The sequence below is a fragment of the Pholis gunnellus genome (assembly GCF_910591455.1).
Source record: "Pholis gunnellus genome assembly, chromosome: 11".
Lineage (NCBI taxonomy): Eukaryota > Metazoa > Chordata > Actinopteri > Perciformes > Pholidae > Pholis > Pholis gunnellus.
In genome coordinates, this window is record NC_136538.1 from 8,306,326 (window position 1) to 8,328,319 (window position 21,994).

Genomic DNA, 21,994 nt, shown 5'->3' on the forward strand with positions numbered 1-21,994 from the left:
TTCATACGCACACTTCCAGCGATCACCCAAGCAGCGTTAACAGCTGAATGGATGAATTGCATAGAGCGTGATTTCTCCCACAGAACTGACACCACACACACACATTTTCTTCTCCACTGAAACCGAAAGCTCTTTGTCAACTAAGGCGTGTTAAATGCATTCTCCAACTTCCAATTTTATCTTCGGCAAACAGCCTCCGAATATTGGAGTGAGCTGAATATGTTTCGGGAGGCTCAGCGGCCCATTAGCACCGTTGTGTCAGAGAGGAAGAGGCTCCTGGGTTTGGTCATTAGCCCCGGTCCTTCTTGTTCACCGTTTGCATGTTCTGACTGTTAAAGCCTTAGTCTACAAACTTGTTATTAACAAGTGTGCAACCTTTGAAGGTAATGAGGAGTTTGAAATGGATGCGTTGTTCTAACGGAGGCCAGTGGAGGTTTTGGAGGACACGGGTGATGTGTGTGTGTGTGTGTGTGTGTGTGTGTGTGTGTGTGTGTGTGTGTGTGTGTGTGTGTGTGTGTGAGCATCTGGGCAAACACGCAACACCGTTTCAGCGTACCTCGTAAAATAAAATGAATATCTTAAAAGAAGAACATGTATTGCAATGTCAATAGTTTTTAATGCATGCAATGAAATCGAAGCTTTGAAGGACTATAGGGAAAATATTTAGCTTTGCCGACACTTGCAAAGCATTCACTTGTAATAAGCATTTTTCCATCCAGCCTGATGGCTCAATATGTTCCACAGAAGGACTCGCCAACGGTACCTTGAGAGTAGCCGCGGCCTTTGTTTTGTACACAGAGAGAAAAACGGGGTAGATCTCTGTCCCAGTCTGACCTTGTCACTAACTTGAGCTCCACAAAGAGGCCTTGTATGCACCCTTTTCTCATGCTCTGTGGCTGGTACAATGAATCAAGGCACAAAAGGCGAGCACTCTCAAACTGCCTGACATGCATTAACAATACAGAGCCTTGGCAAGGAAAGCTTGTACTGAATGTCCTCTGGCCCCCTCCCCTTCTCTCGCCCTCCCTCTCTCTCGCTCTCTCCTGCTACAAGCTTCTCCACTGTCTCTCTGGGGCCAGATGGGGGGGTGTTACAGCCCTTCTACACTACGCACCTCGAGCCTGTGGGAAAAGTTCAACTTTACACTTCTTCTCAAGGTTATTTCAAAAGACACAAAATTCTCTAAATTAAGGCAGGAAGTGATTTAGGGTCGGGAGCTCAATGTGCGGCCGTAATGAAGAGGTTTTTAAAGGCGTTTTGAGGCCTCTGCTTTCACCCAACACACACTCATTACACACACACGCGCATCATATCTGAGTGGACCGCAAATGGAAGTGCGTGTCCTATCATAATCCAGCTGATATCAATGTCTGGCTACAACCTTTAGGCGGCCGCACACAGAAAAGACGGGACACAAACTGCATAATCACGTAGTGCACGCGCGGTAGCCGACCACATCGCAACCAAATGTTCCGAAAATGTAACAGCGGGTTGTCGGCGGAGGCCTCAGCTACTTGAAGTGACCCCTGCGGTCTCCGGGGTGAGAAACAGAAGACCATCTCCAAGGGAACAACGGAGCCTCCTGCAGACTAAACTGCAGCCTCATCACCCCGGCTGCTGTGGTTTTGGGAGACTGTCCAACTGGTTAGCCATTACAGGGGTTGTGTGGATGTGTGTATGTGTGTGTGTGTGCGTGTGTGTACACGCAGGCCACTTAACCTGATGAGACCAGAGAGAGAGAAAGAGAAGAGACGGCCCACTGTATGCAGAACAGAGAAGCGATGACGTGCGCTAAACAGGCTTTGTCGTTCGCTGTCTGAAAACAAAACCCTCTTATTCCCCTGTCATCTTCTCCAACTGTCTCTTTATCCCCTCAGCGTCTCTGTTCTCCCGAACCAAAACCTGCTGGAAATTGCTTTTAATGCTCCAGTTCCGGGGCCGCGGTGAACATGGCTTTTGCTCGGCTGTCCTCCAGGCGGCTCAACAGAAATGGAGAGATTTCACGCTCCGGAGACAACGTAGCTAACGAATAAAGCCACACTTGGTTGGTAGCTTTCTCCTTTAGGGTGACAGTTGAGGGGAGATGATTTGTTTCTGTTTAAATTGAATCGACAAGCGCCTCTTTAAAAATTGATTTCAAAATGAGGGGAGGCCATATTGAGAGAAGGAAAGAAAAATGGTCAATCATGGCAATGCAGGCAGAGATTCCACATGAATTCTACTAGACTCAGTTAAGGTATCTGCAAAACACAGCACTGGTCTATTAAGGCTATGTATTAGATTCTCTCTCTCTGTGTGTGGGTAGCAGAAAAGCTTTTTCTCTTCTTTCAATGGCACTAAGTCGTTCAGGTAAAAGTTACAGAAGAAGTTGACTCCGTCCTCTCGTCTTGCTTTTAGGTGAGTCTAATTCTCAAATTCTCTTCTCTGTGGGATTTTCTGGGCGACTGCAGTCAAGAAAGTTTGAAAGACTTTTTCCTTTGAGAATTATTTCCATTGGCCGCCTCAGGGCAGAGTGTTCGTATGCGTGTCTGTGTTCGTATGCGTGTCTGTGTACACGTGCACTCGCCGGTCTTAGTTCTCTCTCAGAATCAACGGTTTCAGAAGCAGCGGACCATCATCTTTACAACCGCTACCAGGCTTTCTGCTGTGTGCGCGTTTTCAAACCGTGCGGCATGTCTGCAGACGAAAGGCAGGGCACTCCGGACGAGTCTATGAGTGTGTGTTAAGATGTGCTTAACTATTTTACATCAACACTAAGGGTCTATGTTTCCATGCTTATATCATTTAAAAACAAACGCTAATATGGTGTAATACCCGTAATAAAAGATTGAAAAATAATCAAGGAAATCAGTTCACAGCAGCTGTTTTGCTTTATTAAAATTAAATTAAATCACTTTATCTGTGCTTCATTATCTATAATATTTTGTCTCTTTTTCCTTCTCAGTCTTCCATACAGGCACACTTCGTTGGGGGTGATCGTTGAATGGGAACGTGTTGCTTCCGTGACTTTAAAAGTGGAGCACAACTAAACTCATCTCCACAGTTATCGTCCCGCTGCTCTGCAGTGTGGAGGGAGTGAGTTGTAACTCTACAGCAGCAAGCGAACCAAATGTATGCTTGTTTAGTGAGCTGCAAACTGTGAAATTAACTTTTGCCATGGCAGATGTTCACACATTGAAACATCCGCTATCTGCCTCCTACCAAGCCATCTGCTGGTTTTTGCTGGTATCAATCAAGATAGATTTTGCAGTATCTCTCTCTCTCTCTCTCTCTCTCTCTAGTTATTCTTTAGTTATGCATTTGTATCGAAGATGACGCTGTACTTTTGAATGTTTAGGCATGTTAGGCCTGCACACCCGTTGTCACAAAAAATGCATTAGCAATCAATGTAAGATGCACAATCCGCTTTAAAGGCACTAATGCTCCTGCTTAGAGTTGTAATGCCAGGCTGTCATAAAAGCACCTGAGTGGATGCGACACGCCGGAGCTTCCTGCGCAGCTAAGGAGTTGTTATTTATTTATCAATTGTCGGGATTAGGAGCATGTTTTATCATCGCCTAGGCTTTGTGATTACTTTCAACAGAGCACAGCCCCGGCAAAGAATCGAGAGACAGAGACCCAACAGGCTCCAGAGCGTGACACGCTGCTATCGAATGTTTGTGCAATGTGAGCCCGTTGCTCACATTGCACATGGGAGATTAACCCACCCACCTGGATTTTGACAGCTATAGATAGGGAGTTCAGCTCTTTATCCAGCTCTTTGAGGACGACCAGCTTTTTCAGCGTGAGGCTGCAGAGCCTGTGGGGAAAGAGAAAGAACAAGAGAGGGGGAGAGAGAGGAAAAGAAACAAATTAGTGACATGGCTAACACAATGTGAGCACACATTCGTGACACGCTGCAGCATCTGGGGATGAAAAGCATGGCCGTACTTGCACATTTATTCTTCTTTAGTCAGCGGTTATGATAACAACAACAGGCAGCTTCCGGGAATCCCAAATGATCGCCAGGAAAGTGAGTGAACAACTTAGTAATCAAACCCTATTCTACTCCCGCTTTGTGTCCATCGTCATCAAGGAAAAAAAACTCTATGGCTTGTTGTGAAGGGGTGGCTCACCAAAGTGCTACTAAATCAGGATCCATGTTGTCAGCTTTATGGGCGAATTCTTCATGGAAGGTGACATGGCACAGATGCTCTGACGAGCCGTGGTGCAGTAAAATGTCTTGAACACCGAGGCCTATGTGACTCACTGACATCTGTTCATTATTAAAGAACACATCTAAGAAACATATACCCACATATGCCTCTAAAGAAGTGAAATATATTTGTGCGACTGGCACGCTGGGATCCAGACTGGGCGGAGTAGGAGGTGACCCCTCAGGTCCAGCCTATCTAGTAGAACAAAGAGGCAGAGAAAAACAACAACTGAGCCAGACACAAGCTCAATTCCAGCCCTCGTTCATGGGTCCACAGCAATTTGTGACCTTCAAAATCCCCGTTTCCTTTAGGACACCCCCCCCACCCCCCACCCCCCTCCAGAAAACCTTCAGGGTTGGCTCTACAGCGAGACAGTCCACAGCAAGTCAACAACACACAAGCCAAGTTTGCTAAAACTTCCTCCTGACCCACTTTTCCCACAAGTCCAGCTGCATTACACTGTGATCAGTCGGAGCCAGAGCCAAGCGGGAGAGAGAGAGAGACAAAGCAAACAAATAGCTATCCAGTCACCCACTTTCCCTGAGCCACGGGCACGCCGCTGCTAGGCAAGTATGATTCACGGAGAATCATCAACTTCAAGCAGAGCGGAGATCACCGAGTTAGAGACGACAACAATGGGGCGGTCTATTTAGTAGTTGATATTGTGGGGCATAAACAAATAAATGTGTCGAGTCTTAAAAGGTTCAATACAACTGAACAATGTGAATTGAATAGTGAACGTGTCAAATATTGATTTGTCACAATGCATTTTCCTTGTTCTACTTAGATTCCAGTTCCACCAGCTTTGACATTGTGAAGAGAAGGCCGTCTATATGTTAGCTGACATAAATGTCAACCCATCACTTTCTTTCCTTCATCATTGACTGAAGAGACGTTCATCCAAGCAGCCGACAGAATACATCGAATGACGACAGCGTCACATTTTCAACGACAGGAACCTGGTGTTCCTGTGTAGAACCTCCCTTCGGCCCAAATCTGTGGCGACACGACTGTGCGACATTTTACTGGAATTAGTCGAGCGCAAATTGCCGAATCCACACGGCTGTGCGATTACCTCGTTCGCTTTAGAATAACAAAAGCAAATCTATTTGGGGCTGGCAAAATGAAATGTTAAACCTTGTAGGTAGCGCACGGATCCAGCTTGCCTTATGTTATGGTGAGGATGAGTCACCAGTCAGCCACAGCTTTCTGTCAGGAGGGAGGGAGGGAGGGAGGAAGCGTTGCTGATGGTTTAACAACATCTCTATCCAGCTCTCTCTCTCTCTCTCTCTCTCTCTCTCTCAGTAGACTGGGATACAGATGTAATTAAAAAGGCTGCAGGCGCTGAAGGGGTCACCTAGGGAACCAGGGATTTTTTTATTTATTATTAGACAGAGGTGTTAGCTCCACTCCTGTCTGCCACTGTGTTACTGTGCGAGGGAAACGCCGTAGCCATCTGTTCTGGCCCGGAGCCAGTCTGCGCCCCTGTGCCAGTTCACTTAGCCACCCGATCGGTGCCTGCAGAGACGGACCAGGTGTCGCACAGACTCACTTATCACCGGGCTGAAATAGCTGTAAGGAGCATACACTGGGTCAGGCGTAATTCAGCTAGTTTTAGAAAGCCTACTCGGTATGGATGCACCGTGCGTTTGCCGTTACAGGACGGCGGGGGGGAGGAGCTGTTATTTTATGGTACAGTCAGCAGACACTGGCACACACTCAAGATCAAAATAAGGGCTTGCAGAGGCCACTTGAAAGATGCATTAATCTTCCATTTTGGCATGTCATTCCCACATTCCCAGAGAGAGAGCCTGGGGTGGGATCAAAGCAACGCCTCTGTGCCAAACAGGACCAAAACACAACAGTGTTATCAATCCATAGAGAAGACCGGGTGGGTGGAGAATCCATACAGCAGTCTCTAGTCCAATATTTCTTTGAACAGGCGGTGGAAAGCAAAGATAAGTGAAGCATTCACTTATCTTTGTCTGTTTCCCAGTTGATAAGAGCCCATGGGGGGGAATCTCTCTTTCAGTTTCGGTGCGTGCGTGGGTTAAACCAACATATCTGTGCCTGCCAAGCTCTTCTGATTATGTCATCATTGGTATAGACTGAGTTTATTGATCACATGATCATCACATGCACGCTGGTATCCTGGTTATTATTGACTTTTTTGCTGGTTTTGATACTCAGGAGGATTAGATTTGGAAAATAAGTACATTAACCACTTAAGTACAGTTTTCAGTCATTTAACCTGAATTGAATATTTTAATTGAATGCTGCTTTATATTTTAACTCGTTTAACTACATTTATCTGACAGATATAATTTTCAAGAACTTTACAAAATAGGGTTTTTCAACATACTGTTAAAGATTAAACCAGTAGTGACAAACCTTTGTGGCTCGTGACTTGCTATACAAACGCAGTGTTCCTTGTCACATTGTGAAGAGACATTTCCCTCAAACCTGCTCAAATTAATGAACTGAAGAAAATTGCTTGAGGGTCAAAGAGCAACATTTTCTAATTTCCACACAAAAAAGGAAAGATTAGGGAAAAGTCTGAAAAAGTAATTAAAATTCTTGCATCTTTCCTCTCTGAACCACTCAGATGTATATTGAGACCCCTAGGTTGGGAACTAGTGAAGTAAACTACCCAATTGTGCGTATATTATTATTATTATTATTATTAAAACTACATCCACCTCGATCAGTAAAATGCTGTTTACACATTGAGACACCAGTAATAATACATCAGTCACATGGGGACATTTCACTGCAGAACCACTACTTTTACTTTTGATATTTTTCTGATAACACCTTTAATGCAGGACTTCTACTCAGCTCACTTTTAACCTTCAAAACCGTGAGGGGAATAATTATTTTAGATCAATATGTTCCACAGGTGGAGGTCGATCCAGCTCTAAGGCAATGCAGGAATCAGAATGCATGTCCTACGACAGGCTAATTACAGTAAACGTGCAAATCCTTTTCTACATGACATCTTCAATTACTGACATGGACACATAAAACAACCGAGTGTCGTATCACGTCAAACCGAACGGTTATTGACTGTTCTGACGGAGGGTGCCCAGTAGGTGCCGGAGCACTCTACGGCTAATAGGTTTAGCCAACATGGCATCACTCACCGCAGCGTAAGTAGTGCTGCTGCACGTAAGCCCATTAGTGCCTTCCAAGACGCTCGCTGTACCGTCATTAACTGTTGACCTTTTCGGTATCTAAAGTGAAGCAATGCCATTAGATTACGAGGCCGTTTCCCTCTTTTAGATTATACTGCTCAAAGTGACTTCTATTTGTGTTTAGTGTGAGGACAAAAAAAGCATTAAAATCCTCTACCATATAAGGGCCACGTCACTTTAGTTAGGCAGTAACAGTGGTGGGCCGGCAGGGCCAGCGAGGCCTTCTCTGCTGGCCTAAACAGAATCACAAAGTTATAGCTATTTTATAATTTAATCATTTTTCATAAATACACTACATGTATTCTAATTATTTTTCCCATTAGCTTATTTTCTCATTGCACAGCTACTGTCTTCATCTGTTGCTCTGCTTCCAGTGCAACTTGTTTTAAAGTAGAGCTTTTATCCAATCAGATTTCACCCCATGTCTCTAGGTAAGAAGAGAGGTGTTGGTTTTCCTGCTAAGCTAATTTAGCATAGCCTCCCAGTTGACACGAGCCTCAGCAGAATACAATGTTTTTCTTCCGTGGTGGGCGTGTCAGGCAGCACGTTGTCTGGGTTTCTAGATTGAGCACAGTGGCTCCACTGAAAGAACCTAATATTTCCCACAATTTAAGCTTCTGTATTTTCCAAATGTACTAGGATTTTTTTAAACGTATTTTTTGGTTCGTAAACCTTGTACCAAACGGTTTAATACGAATATGTGTATTGTTACACCCCTAGAAACAAATAGCCGTAGCTGTGGCGTCATGAGGTTATTAGGAGGTGGTAGGTAACTGTAGTAGGACAGCACTGAAGGCCCAGGTATAAAATGCACGGCCCGCCACTGGGCAGCAATGAATATTGGTTTATATTCCGTCTAATGACACATTATTAGAAGGAGCCGGGAGCTTCTGCTGGAGTCACAGAGTTCAGAAAAACGGCGCATCTGTGACTGTGACCTACGCTGAAATCCTTTCACTTTTATTTGTCGTGGATAAACAAAACAACGTATCAGGCAGTGCACTCAAACAGTCGTGGTCAAATATTTGCCTTTAGATAAGAGGCCTGCGATTGCAGGTTATACGGCATGATGGTGCATTACCTTATCTCGGCTGCTTCATACATTTTCTTTCATCCACTGACAAGTGAGGCTAAAATGAAATGTATGACACACACAAACACACACACACGCAACTACACCTGAACATCGTACACACCAGTGTTTAACACTGTTGCAGTGTGTCTCTCTCTCTCTCTCTCTCTCGCTTCCAGCACAGGCTGAATAACCTGGCCCACCTGGATTGAAGCGAGGCTGGAACATCAGAAGGAAACCAAATAAATTGTGGGAGGTGGATTAAAGGTGGACACGGCAGGGTGGAAGTCGGGGAGCAGCTGATCCCAGGCACACACACACAGACAGCAAATAATCCTTTTTGTTGGCCCCTCTCTGACCTCACCCTCTCCTGAGATTGGTTTTCTTTAACCCACGCACGGGGCCTCACAGACGTTTCTCTGGAGTCGGGTCTCAAAGAGAACCTCTGGCCCGACACAGAGCTTCGGCAAGTCGCCGCTTTGAGTTTGGCCTCTTTGGGGAAACGATATGTCTGTCTGGAGACTGCTTATGTGACAGCAGACGCAGTAAATATATATAACACCGACTTCAAAAAGGTATTTATAAAATGTAAAACCTAAATCTGAAATCAACTCCCACGGCACTCTGCGTCAGATTTTAGAAGACGTGACGGGAAGCATAAGAGGGAATAATCATTCAAGATGAAGGCGACAACGTTGAGATCACAGAGGTTTCGCTCTGTCGATTACTTGCTTTTAAAAAGACAAAATAAAAAGAGGCAATTCACAAATAGATCTTTTTATATTCTAAAAAGGAAATCTTTAAGAGCTATAAATATTCAATGTTTCCATGTTCTGATGACAGCAATTCTTTTTTTGTTTCAAAAAGTGTTGAAAAAAAAAAAATCATCACTCGAGTGTTTTTTCTTGTGTGCCCTGGTGTTAACAAGCAACACAGATCCCGTCTACATCAACATCCTCCAAAGCCATTAGTCCAAGATACGCTGGCGTGTAAGAGTACATGGGGCTACTATCTCTACGCTATTCCTGGAGCACTCCAGTGACAGCAGCATCTCAAATAACATGTGATGGAAACACCCTTAAGTTCAAGAGCCTACAAAGAGACAGCAGCTCCAGCAGACAAAGCCACATTTTGAGATGTGGCTGCTTACACAACGTTAGTGTCGATAAATATGTTCTCATTTTGTCTCAGTTGGAAAGATTGAAGAATTAGTAGCAGGGATTTTATCATCGTAACATTCATAGGGCCATAAAAAACAAAATACGGACACGGCGCTCACATGAAAATGAATGTGCACGGCACAGAGAGCGAGAGAGAGAGAGACCCCATGAAACCCTTTGAATTGAATGATATGCTGCCTAAACTAAAACACACTTTTGTAATTATTTTCCCCCCGGTCAGCGTTCTCGTTGATGTTTTGCCAGTTCCATGCCCTCGGATCACTGCACAGCGATTGTCAGCGGCACAAAGCAGTGGGGAAGTGGAGGATGAGTGATGTAACAAGAGGGCTGAATGAAAAAGACACTGTCTATGTTTGGCATGTGCTGGGGGGGCTTCCAAGCTAGAGAAAGAAAAAGACTTCAAGTCATGCTTTTAGTGCATTCAATGTGCCGTTTCTCGTATTTTCTGTTTGAGATGTGAAGGCGGTCACATTCTTTTAATAAAGCATGCTTTCACATAATGCTCTGCAGGGAGTTCTTAAGGAGGCTGTGTATGGTATTGGCTTGTATGTAGGGGGGGCTGACAAAAAAAAATAAAAAAGCCTTTTCTCTCCAGTCATGGCATTGCTGAGGAAAGCCATAGCACTGTGTTCTTTCATAACACTATTATTTGTTCATGTCTAGTTACATAATTTAGTCCAAATAAAAGGTACGCTGGTCTAAAAGCTATCGCTTCTGAATATTTTATTCTCAGACATGAAAAACGGGGGCAAACCATTTCACGATGAGGCCCATGCGGCCAGTGAGATTTGCTCCGGCGGCAATAGACACAAGTTTCCTTTCAATTCATACCCACGTTAATAAAACATCCTCTTTACAGTTTTGGTTATTAAATTCACAGTTCTTAGACAAAGAAATGGAGATATTTGGAGAGTAATTCAGGAGCCAATCTCCATTGAGAGCGATGAAGACAAATCCAAAAGACTGCATAGATTGGTTTTAACAGATCCACACAGTAGGAAGTGCCATAGGAGCTTAGCCTGCGCTCAGGCTTGCATGCAAAAGGAATTTTAGCCCTCAAATATCTGGTTGTGTTTGCCAGATGGCCATATGCTGGTTGGGCTTTAATTCCCTGAATGAAATCTTCTCTGGCTCACAGTGACGGAGGAGGAAGAGGCCGTGACCAGGGTACACAAAGAACAAGAGGAAACGATTCATTTGGCATCGCTTGATTTCTGTGACGGATTCACAACCTAATGGTCACCATAAGAACAGACCTCAGAGGTTAAAAGCAGCTGACAGACTGAAGTCGAACAGACCTTTGGATAAGAAAGAAACCTTCATATGACGGCGAAGTGCCAAAGAGGTCTGTTTTGTTTTGACTATTTTCTGCCAAACACATTGCTGAATGTCAGAGGACGGAATTGAGACAGACATTACAAATATATCCTTTAATCTTCTAAACTTGTAACAATGAACATTTCCCATCAGGCATTAATTCTTACAATGCAAAACAACAGATGGTGTGCACTCATTAACCACATCACAATACAATATATGTTGTATTGAGATGCCAGCTCGAAGCCTGGCCAGAAGTCATGTGAATAAGCTAAACAGAGCTCTTACAATGTGATGTAGATACGGGCTTAAATGTTGTGAGCATCAAACACTAAACCCGTGTAGGCTTGAAAGGTGGCCGACAGAAGTTCAGCAAAAAGCCTTACTCATCTTACGTTTTTGCTTGTTGGAAATTTTTACATGCACTAAATAAGCCTCTACTCTCCACCTGTATGCTCACTGTGTTCCGATGGCCGTATTTTAGCTAAGCTGTGGCTAAACGCTGCTCATCTTTGGATTGTTGGAGGAAACCTGAGCACCTGAGAAAACCCACACAGGAAGAACAAGCAAACTATACACGGAGCTAAATCCATGACGAGTACTTTTATTGTGCAGTGCATGGTGAAAACATGCCTGTTAAGAACGGGCTGCGTGCTTGGCCTGTGGTGTTGCTGCTTGCAGCTTTCTGGAGAACTACTCGCACAAACAATGTCACACCCAACAATGAGCTTTCTCGGGTCCTGAGCAATACACCTGCCATGACATAGTTGCGTCACACACCCGAGTCGCGGCTACTCGGGGTCAGAAACACAGCTGAAATAGACATACAGTCTGGTTCACGGGGTAAAAAACACACCAGACTTCACCGTTAGAGTGAAGTAGATCGGAGGATCGGTTCTGGAGATATGCCAAGAGCGGACGAGACAGACGGACGGACATTCCCTCGCTTTATAGTTAGATAAAGATCAATTGTTCCATTGAGAAAATTAGCACAGAGATGAAGCAACCATAAATTAATTATAGTTGGTGCGGCCCCATCATGAACCCATGAAGAGCCTTTGGCACTTAACTGTAAAAAGATGACACAAAATTGTACAAAAACACTTCAGACCTGAATGTAATGATAAACGGAAACCAGTCCATCTGGCTCTGGTAATTAAGATGCAACCACACAAAATCCCTTCAGCCTTTTCATATCCCTCATTCAACGTGTAGTTTTTGTCCAGTCATTGCCAGGATGGATTATAGCTTTGTTGGGCCAGCTGGTGCAGACGCACGAGCTGCGACGGAGCGATTTGGTGCAACGGGAAGGCAGAACGGGACAGGTGTCATCAGTCGGGTACGAAACCAGCCAGAAGGACGTGTTGCGAAAAGAAAAATTGGATTGCGGAGCAGATAAACCGGTTGTTTCCGAGAACGCGAGAGGACTAATAGCTGCACTCATATCCGTCATAATACTCAGTAATATGGTCTTTGTGAACTCTGTGGTAGACGAGGCTCCCCAGAGGTGTGGCACAATCGACTGTTGACGGGATTACCGGCACATTTTTATGTAATACTACACATGGACGGTGCATTAGAGCTCAGTGCCAGATTTTGTTTCTGTTTAGTGATTTAAGCTTGTGCGCTCCCTCATACGCCCATTTGAAGAAAAAAAAAAGAAGCCATGTCTGTGGAGTGTGATTCAGAGCTCTGACCAGGATGCTCTTGTTGTGTGGGAGGTAGACTTTTCTCTGATAATGAAGGGTGTGCTAGTGTGTCCGTTTCCTATTGAGAAATATGGGGCAGAAGAAAAATTGTTGTTGGAGGAAAGTAAAAAAAAAAAAAAAAGAAGCTTTGTGTTCAATGACACCACAAAACCCCCGAAAAAACGTCTCCCAGTTCTACTGACGCCAAATTACCAGACGAAGTCTTAAACGAAAGATACACGTGATTATCAGAATACTTGCTTCTTTCTCAACACTCTCAGCCTCTTTCATAGCAAATACAACCACGTGCTGCATTCACTCCCTCAGTCGGTGACCTCACAATCATTTTCAGGAACTCAGTACGTGGCTGTCGTCCTTTGTTGCCGTTTTTGCAGTGCTAGACAGCTCTTTTGTTTGCCGTCGACCACAAAACTGATGAGGTCAGCGGGCCCGTGTTTGCGGTGGCCGTGCGAGACGAGATCAGGCCAGACGTGACATGTTTACATACAAACTCAGAGCCAAAGTACGACACCTTGACAAGATCAGCTACGCGTCCTCTTCAACTTCAGGCCTGTTGCAGGCAATGACTTCACAATGAGTCTGTGGTAACCAGTTCAACAGATACAGGCTGTGAGGTGGCGAGGTTATCCTATTAAGGTGGATGGTCCGACTGGTGGGAATGCTCCTTTGCCTGTAGTCTACTGGTAGGATCAAAAGATCAAGAGCAAAGGCTTGTTTAAAACAATCTCTCCATCTAGCCTGCTGACCAGGTACAAAAACAGTGATTAAAAAGGATAATAGGGTATTTATTTATAAGGTTATAAAGTTTAAACACACGGTTATAGCGAATGATTAACCGCCATTATTTGGAAATATAGGGTACAGTAGTTATAGCTTGCTTACGTCAGCTTTTTCTAAAACCACTGAAGATGATTCATCTTTAAAAAGAAAAGCTCTGATGAATAGGTTGGATTGGGAAAGGATTAAACCGCAAGGAAAAAGATGCTGCCTATCAGCTGCATTGACTCCTGGAAGGTTTCACACGTCACAATCACATTTGGCTAAAAATCTAATTGAATAGATCAAAACATTACTTATTGTTGGAAATCCAAGAGCCAGCAAAGACTACAGCTAATACCTAATCCCATTCACCTCGTTAGAGGGTGTGAAAATGAGCAAAACAAGGCGCTGCCTTCCAGTTAAATGGCTGACATTTTATCCAAAGGCTCAATCCAGTCTCACTATACATATTTCATGCTGCCATATGGCGTATCAAAGAGGATTAAGCCTGCCCTTTAACTCATGCAGCCATCATATCCATCTCTCGGCGCTCATCGGTGATCGGAGATTTTACACGGAATAGACCCGACGCCCTCATTTGCCTGTAAGGCAAAGACAAACAGCTGTCATGCATCTGTATTTACTTCTGTGGTAAAGAGGTTACTGCACATGCTACGGAAGCATGCGGAACCACGGTTAGAAGATATAGCTTTAGGGAATATAGCATGCTGTGTATTATCTGTGCTAACAACGCCTGCTGCACTGCAGCTGACAAACAGACTTTTCACAACTGGACTCCAACTCAAAACTACTTTCTGCAAACTAGACAACACTTCCACAAAGAATAACGAAGGGCTGCTGTGAACAGGGAATTGTGCAATCAATACACGTACAATGGTCAGCATCAGCAAATATGATTCTGCTTTTTTTGATGATAGAGATTTAAAAAAAAAAAAATCCCAGAAGGAAGGATACCTAATAAACAAGCTATGCATTGCCACTTGCGTCTATTGCTGTAATATCTATCAATGCAGCTGTTAAAACAGCTGTCGCATGTAATTATACTGCTTTGGCACTATGACTGGAGAAGAGCAACGGTGGTCGGCGGCCAAAAAATGCTTTCTGACTCCTCCTCCCAGCCCACGTCCCCCTGGCTGAATATGTCCAAATGATTAATGTGCTGAATGTATCCGAGCTCCAGTTTCCTCAGAGTATCTGTATTTGTTCCTTTTGCAGCAGTACTTCTAATATTAGTGAAGCCACGGTGACACTAATTAGGTCAGAGTAATGACCAAAGCTAACCGTATGCTACTAAATAACAAACGCTCTACAGTTTGAAAAGAGCCGCCGTAGAGACGGAAAGATTTAATCTGAAAAGAAACGAGACACGAGTCCTTCAGGACGGACAGATAGAGATAGATTGTTTCAGACTGCGCGAGCTACAAAAAAGAGAATGTGCAAAAGATTTAAAATAATTTAACTAAATAGTAAGCCAGCGTTTCTCTTGTTCAGCTTTAAAGACAGGCTCCACTACAAATGGGTAAACAGCCAACCAGTGTGAGTCAAACAGCAAGAGAATCTGAGGTTTCCTACTGAGAATCCCATCCAAAGTTCAGCGCAGCGCTTTGTAGTATGGCAGACTGAAACACATGTAAAGTAGTCAAATGAACTCCGGTCTTTCCCAAAAATGTTATTTCTGTATAAGCATTAAGGGGCCAGTTTACGCCGGTAAACTGGCAGATAGTCGAATATCTTATCACATAAAAAGGACTCATGTCCTTCATCCTCTGCTTGGAAAAACACTTTCAATTTCCCACATGGTCTGACAGCAGGTCTTAAGAACTAGTTCTGGTGGAGTAGGCTACACTCACCCAAGCCCTAAAGCCTAGTCCTAGACCAAATGTTGTTTTCCCCAGTAAACATATCTATTGGGTTTCATTTAAGTCTAGAACGAGGCCTGATTGCTGTCCATGAAACCATCAAAACACAGTTCGTGGCACAGTTGCAGTGTGGGTCTAATCGAGCAAAAGGAAACATGAGCAGAAAAACGCGGACTCCAGACAGTTCAGACACCTTAATCTGTGATTAGACAAGTGGGCAGGCCATGCAGCTCACTGCTATTTGAGAGTTGACACTCCAGGGACTGTTATGTCCTCAACCATACAGCATGGTGTTGATTGTTTCCTCCCGGTGTTATTTAGCCAAGACAAGGGCAACATTTCCACTGGGTTTATGAGCACATCAACGAGATTAAATAAATGCTCCGTGAATAAGGCTAGCAATACATTTTGTCCTTAAAAAGAACCTTAAAATAAACAACGCGTTTCACCATTTCATTTGAAATAATTTAGCAACCCACCTGCGTTTGTTTACGAGAGTAGAGCCTGCTAGAATGCGGCACGGGGAGCTCTGACTGCCTTTAGGAAACTGCTTCATGTTTTTAAATGATTGTGTCATGTGCTCTCGTTCACCCACGCCACGCTGTTTTTGTATCTGAATTAATGGTCTCTGTGTTGCTGCTGGCACATCAGCAGCTCAGGAAATGCCTGAATGGGAGAGGTGGGAAATAAGTAGAGCAAGAACAAGAGAGAAATGAGCTGAGAGACACATTGTCCCCAAAGTGATTATTTAGGCAGGATCCTCCCCGTGTCAGAGGACAGCTTCCCTCGCTTCACTTGTTGGATCAGGAAGTTGGATTTCTTCACGAGCAGAGACCCCCGGTATCCACCCACAAACGAATCTGGCCGTTCTCCCATTCTGAGGTCCAGGCAGAGGGGGGGGACGGGGACCAAAACCGTTCTTCCCTTTTGTGAGGATTTCAACATGAGTGTTCAAGCACATTCGCCACACGCTCGGAGCCAGTTCAGCAAAACTTTTCAACAGGGTGGGCAATCCACAGCTCCGATCCTGCCCTCCCTCCCCACAGAGCAGGTAGAAGACAAAAGAGGGGCCGAGGGCAGAGCACACTAGTCAACCTGGCTTCATCTGCACCAGCGGCCCCTCCAGCAACCAGGAATGTGAAATGTTTCTCGAGGAAATTCCTCCTCCTCCAGGAAGGAAACCAAGAGAATTTTGACACATTTCAGGCAGTGGGAGTGAGCATGAAAAGGGGGGTGGGGGGGGTATTGGTCTACTGTTAGGAAAGTGTGTGAACAGCCTGGAGGAGCATGTAGTCGAGTTAGGGCTGGTGTTATTCAAGGATAGCATAACACAAAAGGGGAACTGTACCAGTTATCGGTTCATATTTCCAAAACCCCACTAACATATTTTAAGAAGGACCTACAAAAAAAACGACTAAATAGCCCAAAATCGTTTAGTTCCCTACCATGGATGTGGTGATAAACAAATTACCAGTAAAAAGCAATTACATTACAGCTTTAAATTCCATGGCCATTATCATTTCTTTGAAACTTTGAGCTGCAGCTCCTTTTCAATGAGTCTTGTTATCTCTTTAAGTGAAATTATCCACAGTGGGACATCTTCATTTATCCGTGGTGCGGGTATCTATCAAACTCCTGTCCCTGAAGTCCAATGCTTTTATTGTAGTGTGGCTGCTGGGCATTAATATAATGTCAATGAACTGTTGGGGTAACTCTTCAATGTAATTAGAGTATAGTTCATCATCAGCAACATTCAGTAATTGTATTCTGGTACAGTGTAAAAATATGCAAATTCAGCATTAAATAAAAAAAAAAAAAACTCTCATCAAGTAGGAGAGACACAGTGACATGGAGGGAAATTCCTGTGCCTACACGCTCCGCATCGGATTTGGATAGAGACGGTGTGGCCGGACAAAGATTGTAAAACAAGATGCAGACGGACGAGGATTGCTGTGTCACAATCCTGAAGGGCACCGGAGAAGGCCGACTGGCCTCGTTTATGATTGCAAAAGGAAGCGGCGGATTACGCAGACAGTGTTTGTGTGCAGCATCGGATTACTGGCTCTTCTTTTCCTGTTATGAAATCAGATTACTGCAGCTCCCCCGCTAGGAGAAACAATATCCCAGCCTTGAGATGGAGGGTTTAGCGAGGGGCTGAAAGGGGACAGTAAGCTCATCCTTTTTGACCGACAAGCCTCCTTTATTTGCGTCCCTATTTAATGGTTTCATCTTTGAGTTTTAAAAATGAACATACAGAGAATAAGACATTAAATCAAAGAGATTAAGGCCAGGGATGATACTGGAGATTGCATGCTTACAACTCAACCTTCCGGATATTATAAATAGCTGCGTGCATCGCAGCACACGGTACATGTAAAGAGTTCAGGCTGATGGCTTCATAGCCACTGACCTAGAACAAATAGAACACAATAATGTGGCAGTACGGTCCAGGCATGAGTTTGTTTTCCTTATTTGCTGACACACACACAGACAGCACGCATCCATCTGATCCAATATACAGGATTGGGGTAGAAGAAAACAAACATCTGACCAGAGGCTGCAGAGGACACTCAATTACTATCCAGATAAAGCTGTGCCACTCACAAGAGACCAAGTTCATCTCGGGGCTCGCATGAACCAAACGGACAGAAAGAAGGATGCTCTGCTCCCTCGAGAGATAATCGTCAGAGGAAAGATGTTGTTGATGTTGTCTCTTGAGAGAAAACCTTTGCCGTTTCTTCACCTCTCTGAACCCAGACGGTCAAACTTAAAACACAAGACACACATCTGTAGCAAAAAAAAATACCACGGACTGAAAATGTCATGCAAAGATATTTCTAGAGCGTGAAAACAATTTCAGTTCATCATGAAAGCCTGCAAACTGGGAACCATAACAACCATGTCGGAAACAATCAAGCCCGGTAACGTTGAACGGCAAACGCGACACAATTGCTCGTTTGCCCCCGTCATGTTAGCGATGAGGGCAAAGGACACGACTTTTGACGCCAAGTTGTAAAAGATCTTTGAACTTGGCAAGAAGCCAACCCTCACATGCTGCTACACATTCTCCATCGCTCGTAGATAAACACAGAACCATTCTGACCTTTGCATTAGTGTCATTCCTGCAAATACCAAATCGTTCCCTCAACAAATAGATCAGTTGACATAGATACATTTGACTTGTACATCACAGTGTCACCAGTATAACATCACAGCAAAGAGAAAAAAGACAACAAATACGTTCATCCATCGATTGCACATGTCCATTTAATGCGTGCCTTGCTATAGATACGTGCAGACGCTTTGGATTACTGAGCAGGCCGCTAAACCCCCGAGTATATATACTGTATCCTTCCTGTGCATTTTATCCCAAAGCTGTCTTTGGTTTTTTAGCAACATTCCCAAAGACTTGGTCAGCAATTTGTTTAGCTCCCAGCACACCCTCCAGATATTTAGAAGATGGATAACAGAAGGGGGAAAAAAAACCCGTAGCTGATAAGAAAATAAGCTGTATCACTAACACCACATGGAGGGTGGCATGCTGGCGGGCAGGGCAGTCAAAAACAAAAACAATCCAACTGCCCCGACAGGCCTGTTAAGGAAGCACAACATTCGGCCGGAGGGGGAAAAAAAGTCAAATACTGTATCACACTCAGCAATAACATTTTATCTGCCAGCGTATGGTAGCATTGAGATACAACAAGCAATCGATAACGAAGTGGAAGTGGAAGAGTAAAATACTCCTTGTGTAAATAACAGATATAACAAATATCTGTATTTCTAAAAAGCTTGATCCTGTGTAACGGTCAAAACATATAGAAAAATAAGTCATTTAGCGGCCCAGTGCCATAGTTGTGTCTGTCCGCAGCAAATCTGTAAGGAACCATAATCTCGTGCTGCGAGGGCCTACCAGAGCTGACAACATATTTTCCACTGTGGATGAAATATTTCCCTCTAAGCATGGCTTTCAGTAGGGCTTCATGGTTTAGGAGGATCGATGATTTTGTTTTTTTTAAATACAGCGTCATATTAACCAGAGCTGTGTGTGATGTTGAGTACTACAATGACAAAAAACAGTCAATTTCTAAAAGCCTGATGCCCTCATTTGAAACCTTGCCCCTTAGCTGGACACCCACATTTGCTAAAGGCTAGTAGCAGAGGAGCAAACAGCTGCACACAAAATGGCCCAGCCCATGAAAGCATGCCAAGGCAGAATCCCCAAAACAGGCCTTGGGTTGGGCTCAACGCTAGACCTTTCACACCAGTTCAGGATAAGTGGCGCAAAAAAACTCAGAAGGCAGAAATAGACTTTTTACTTCAAGCCACTATATCAAAACAAAAACTACGACTGTTTAGTACATCATTGCCACTTCTACACCGTTACATATCAGATCTAACAAACTACCCCAGACATCAACTCAGGCAGCCACTGCAGTCTTGTGCTGAACAATGACTAGTGACTGTGCCTCATTAATAATCCATTGTCATCCTTGTCCTTATTCATCTTTAATACAGCACCTTGTATGCACGTAGTGTAGAGGCAGAAATGTGAGAAATCAATGAGCCATGTATGGCACACTACATGAATGTACCGACATGTGTCCAGCTTCCTCTGCTTGCCAGTAATCTTAACATTTAATGGATACGGTTAATAGAAGATTGCTCAGTTGTAGTTGCTTGTACGTCGGTTTTTATCCGTTTGTGTTGAAAGAAAGGCGCTCTGAAACCTTCAGCATTCCATCAAGGACAAACAGCATGGATCTTCATAGTGTTTGTCATGGTAGACGTGAGATTGAGGTCACAAAAAAAGGAACGGCAATAAAGCTGTCGAATTAGAGAGCAATGCTATCACATCACACGCTCACATTGTCATTCTAGCTGGCTTCAAATCAGCTGAGTTTCCACCCGCAAAACAGAACAATATTTGAACAGAGATTTGAAAGATTTACTGTAAATTAACCATGTTTTCCACATGCTATGCTGCCATCGACACTTGCATACTCATGCAGGCACACATGCACGCACTCATCGACTGTGGAGGAAACCCTCCCCTTTGCCAGCCCATTTCTCTCCCAATGAGTGGAACAGATCTAGGTCAAAGCTGATTAATGTGCCCACAGCTCCCGAGAGGCTTCTGGTCAGGTGGCATCAGTGCCTGCTCACTGACAATGAATACTGATGCAGAGCATAACTATAAAAAAAAACACCTGGACAATGCGGGTGACCGCGAGGAGATTTGCGTACACAAAAAGTGGCGATCAAAACAGTTTACTCTCTGCATGTTAACCAGCTGCTGTGTCAACACTATCGAGGTTTTTGCTTGAGTTGGTCTTATGGCTGTGAGTGTGACCGGTTGGCCAAACCCTGAAGCTACGCAGGGGCATCGAAACATAAACACAACACCGCAAAACATGAGACCCGAAACACGACATTACTTGCACAGGCAGCTGGCCGCCCTGACAGCTCGCGACGCGCAGTGCTGCTAAAGGATGAAAAGGGTGTTTGCTAGTTATGAGCCCAACGGCATCCGTGTCACTGTATTTATAGATAGTTATGTTGCTATTAGGTGGCATGCACTCCGTAAATCAGTTCAAGCGCGGGCCTACGTGGACATGGGGAAATGTAATATATTCCCAAGCTTTATTAACGTAGCCACAAAGCAGAAGAGCAGCAGCCGCTCTGACCGATAAACTAACGTAGGTTAGCTGAACTTTTGTTAACGCTAGCTAGTTATAACGGTCGGAATAAAATTGGATACACCAACTGTGAACAGAACAACGTGCACACTTGGAGACCACGTCTAAAATGATGATGTACATTAGACATCACCTTGACCATTGTGGCCGACTGCTTAGTTATTGCCAAAAAAATAAAATTCGAGTCAAATGCTTGTAGCATGCAACATGAGAGACACTCGAACACCAGTTCGACTTGCTAGGTAGCTTTAGCATTAGCCACCTTGCTAGTTAGCCTGCTAGTAATCCAGCCCAACACTGTTTTGGAAATGTGTGGCAGCTCATTACTCTCGCCTAACGTTACAGTCAACGAGGGCGTTGTTTGCCCAACGTTAGCCTACTATTTATTCAACGACGTGGTGGTTTGTAAACACTGTGGTATGTGGTACTTTACGCTAACACAACGCTGTTAACGTTACCTCGGTACGCAGCTTGGAGATGATCGGTCTATCTCCCAGGTTGCAAAGAGGTTCATGGGTACAGGCATGCTGCCGGAGCCCGAGCCCGAGCCCAGGACCACAGCCCCGGCGGCTAACGCTCCGGTCGGGAGGGTTGTCGGTGCTGGTCCGCCGCCGCCGCCGCTGCTCGGGTTCAGGAAAGCGGCCCGGACGCCTCCTCTCTCTACAGCCGCCGCCATCATCACCTCCACTGCCTGGGGAGCAGCTCTTGAGTGTCGGACGAACGCGCGAGCCGCTGAAGTCTGCGCTGCCTGCTCGTGCTCCTCCAGACTCCCAGCTCCTCTACACTGACTGGAGATGCTGATAGGCGGGGCGGAGCATGCCACTACTGATCTGATAGGGGGCAGCACGTCCCTGCTTCTAGGGTGGGACATCTGTACTATCAACCAGGCCTCAAAACACAACGCTATACTCACTTTACATGTAAAGATTACGGATACACGCAGGGAAATAGTGCGTAGCTATTACAGGTGGTGATATTACAGGAAATAAT

General features: G+C 44.5%; 1 protein-coding gene across 2 annotated transcripts in view; it reads right to left on the reverse strand.

Moving 5' to 3' along the window:
• Positions 1-21,875, reverse strand: part of LOC306703117 (phosphofurin acidic cluster sorting protein 2) — a gene marked incomplete at its 5' end in the record, with an annotated part of 41,734 nt that extends 19,859 nt beyond the window's left edge. Inside the window, 2 exons of one of the 2 annotated variants that reach the window (XM_079168961.1) lie at positions 3,712-3,799; positions 21,463-21,875. In XM_079168961.1, coding sequence (XP_079025087.1) covers positions 3,712-3,799; positions 21,463-21,875 — 501 coding nt within the window. The remainder of the gene's footprint in view (positions 1-3,711; positions 3,800-21,462) is intronic. The other variant, XM_079168962.1, reaches the window with a different exon arrangement.
• Positions 21,876-21,994: the final 119 nt, after the last annotated feature.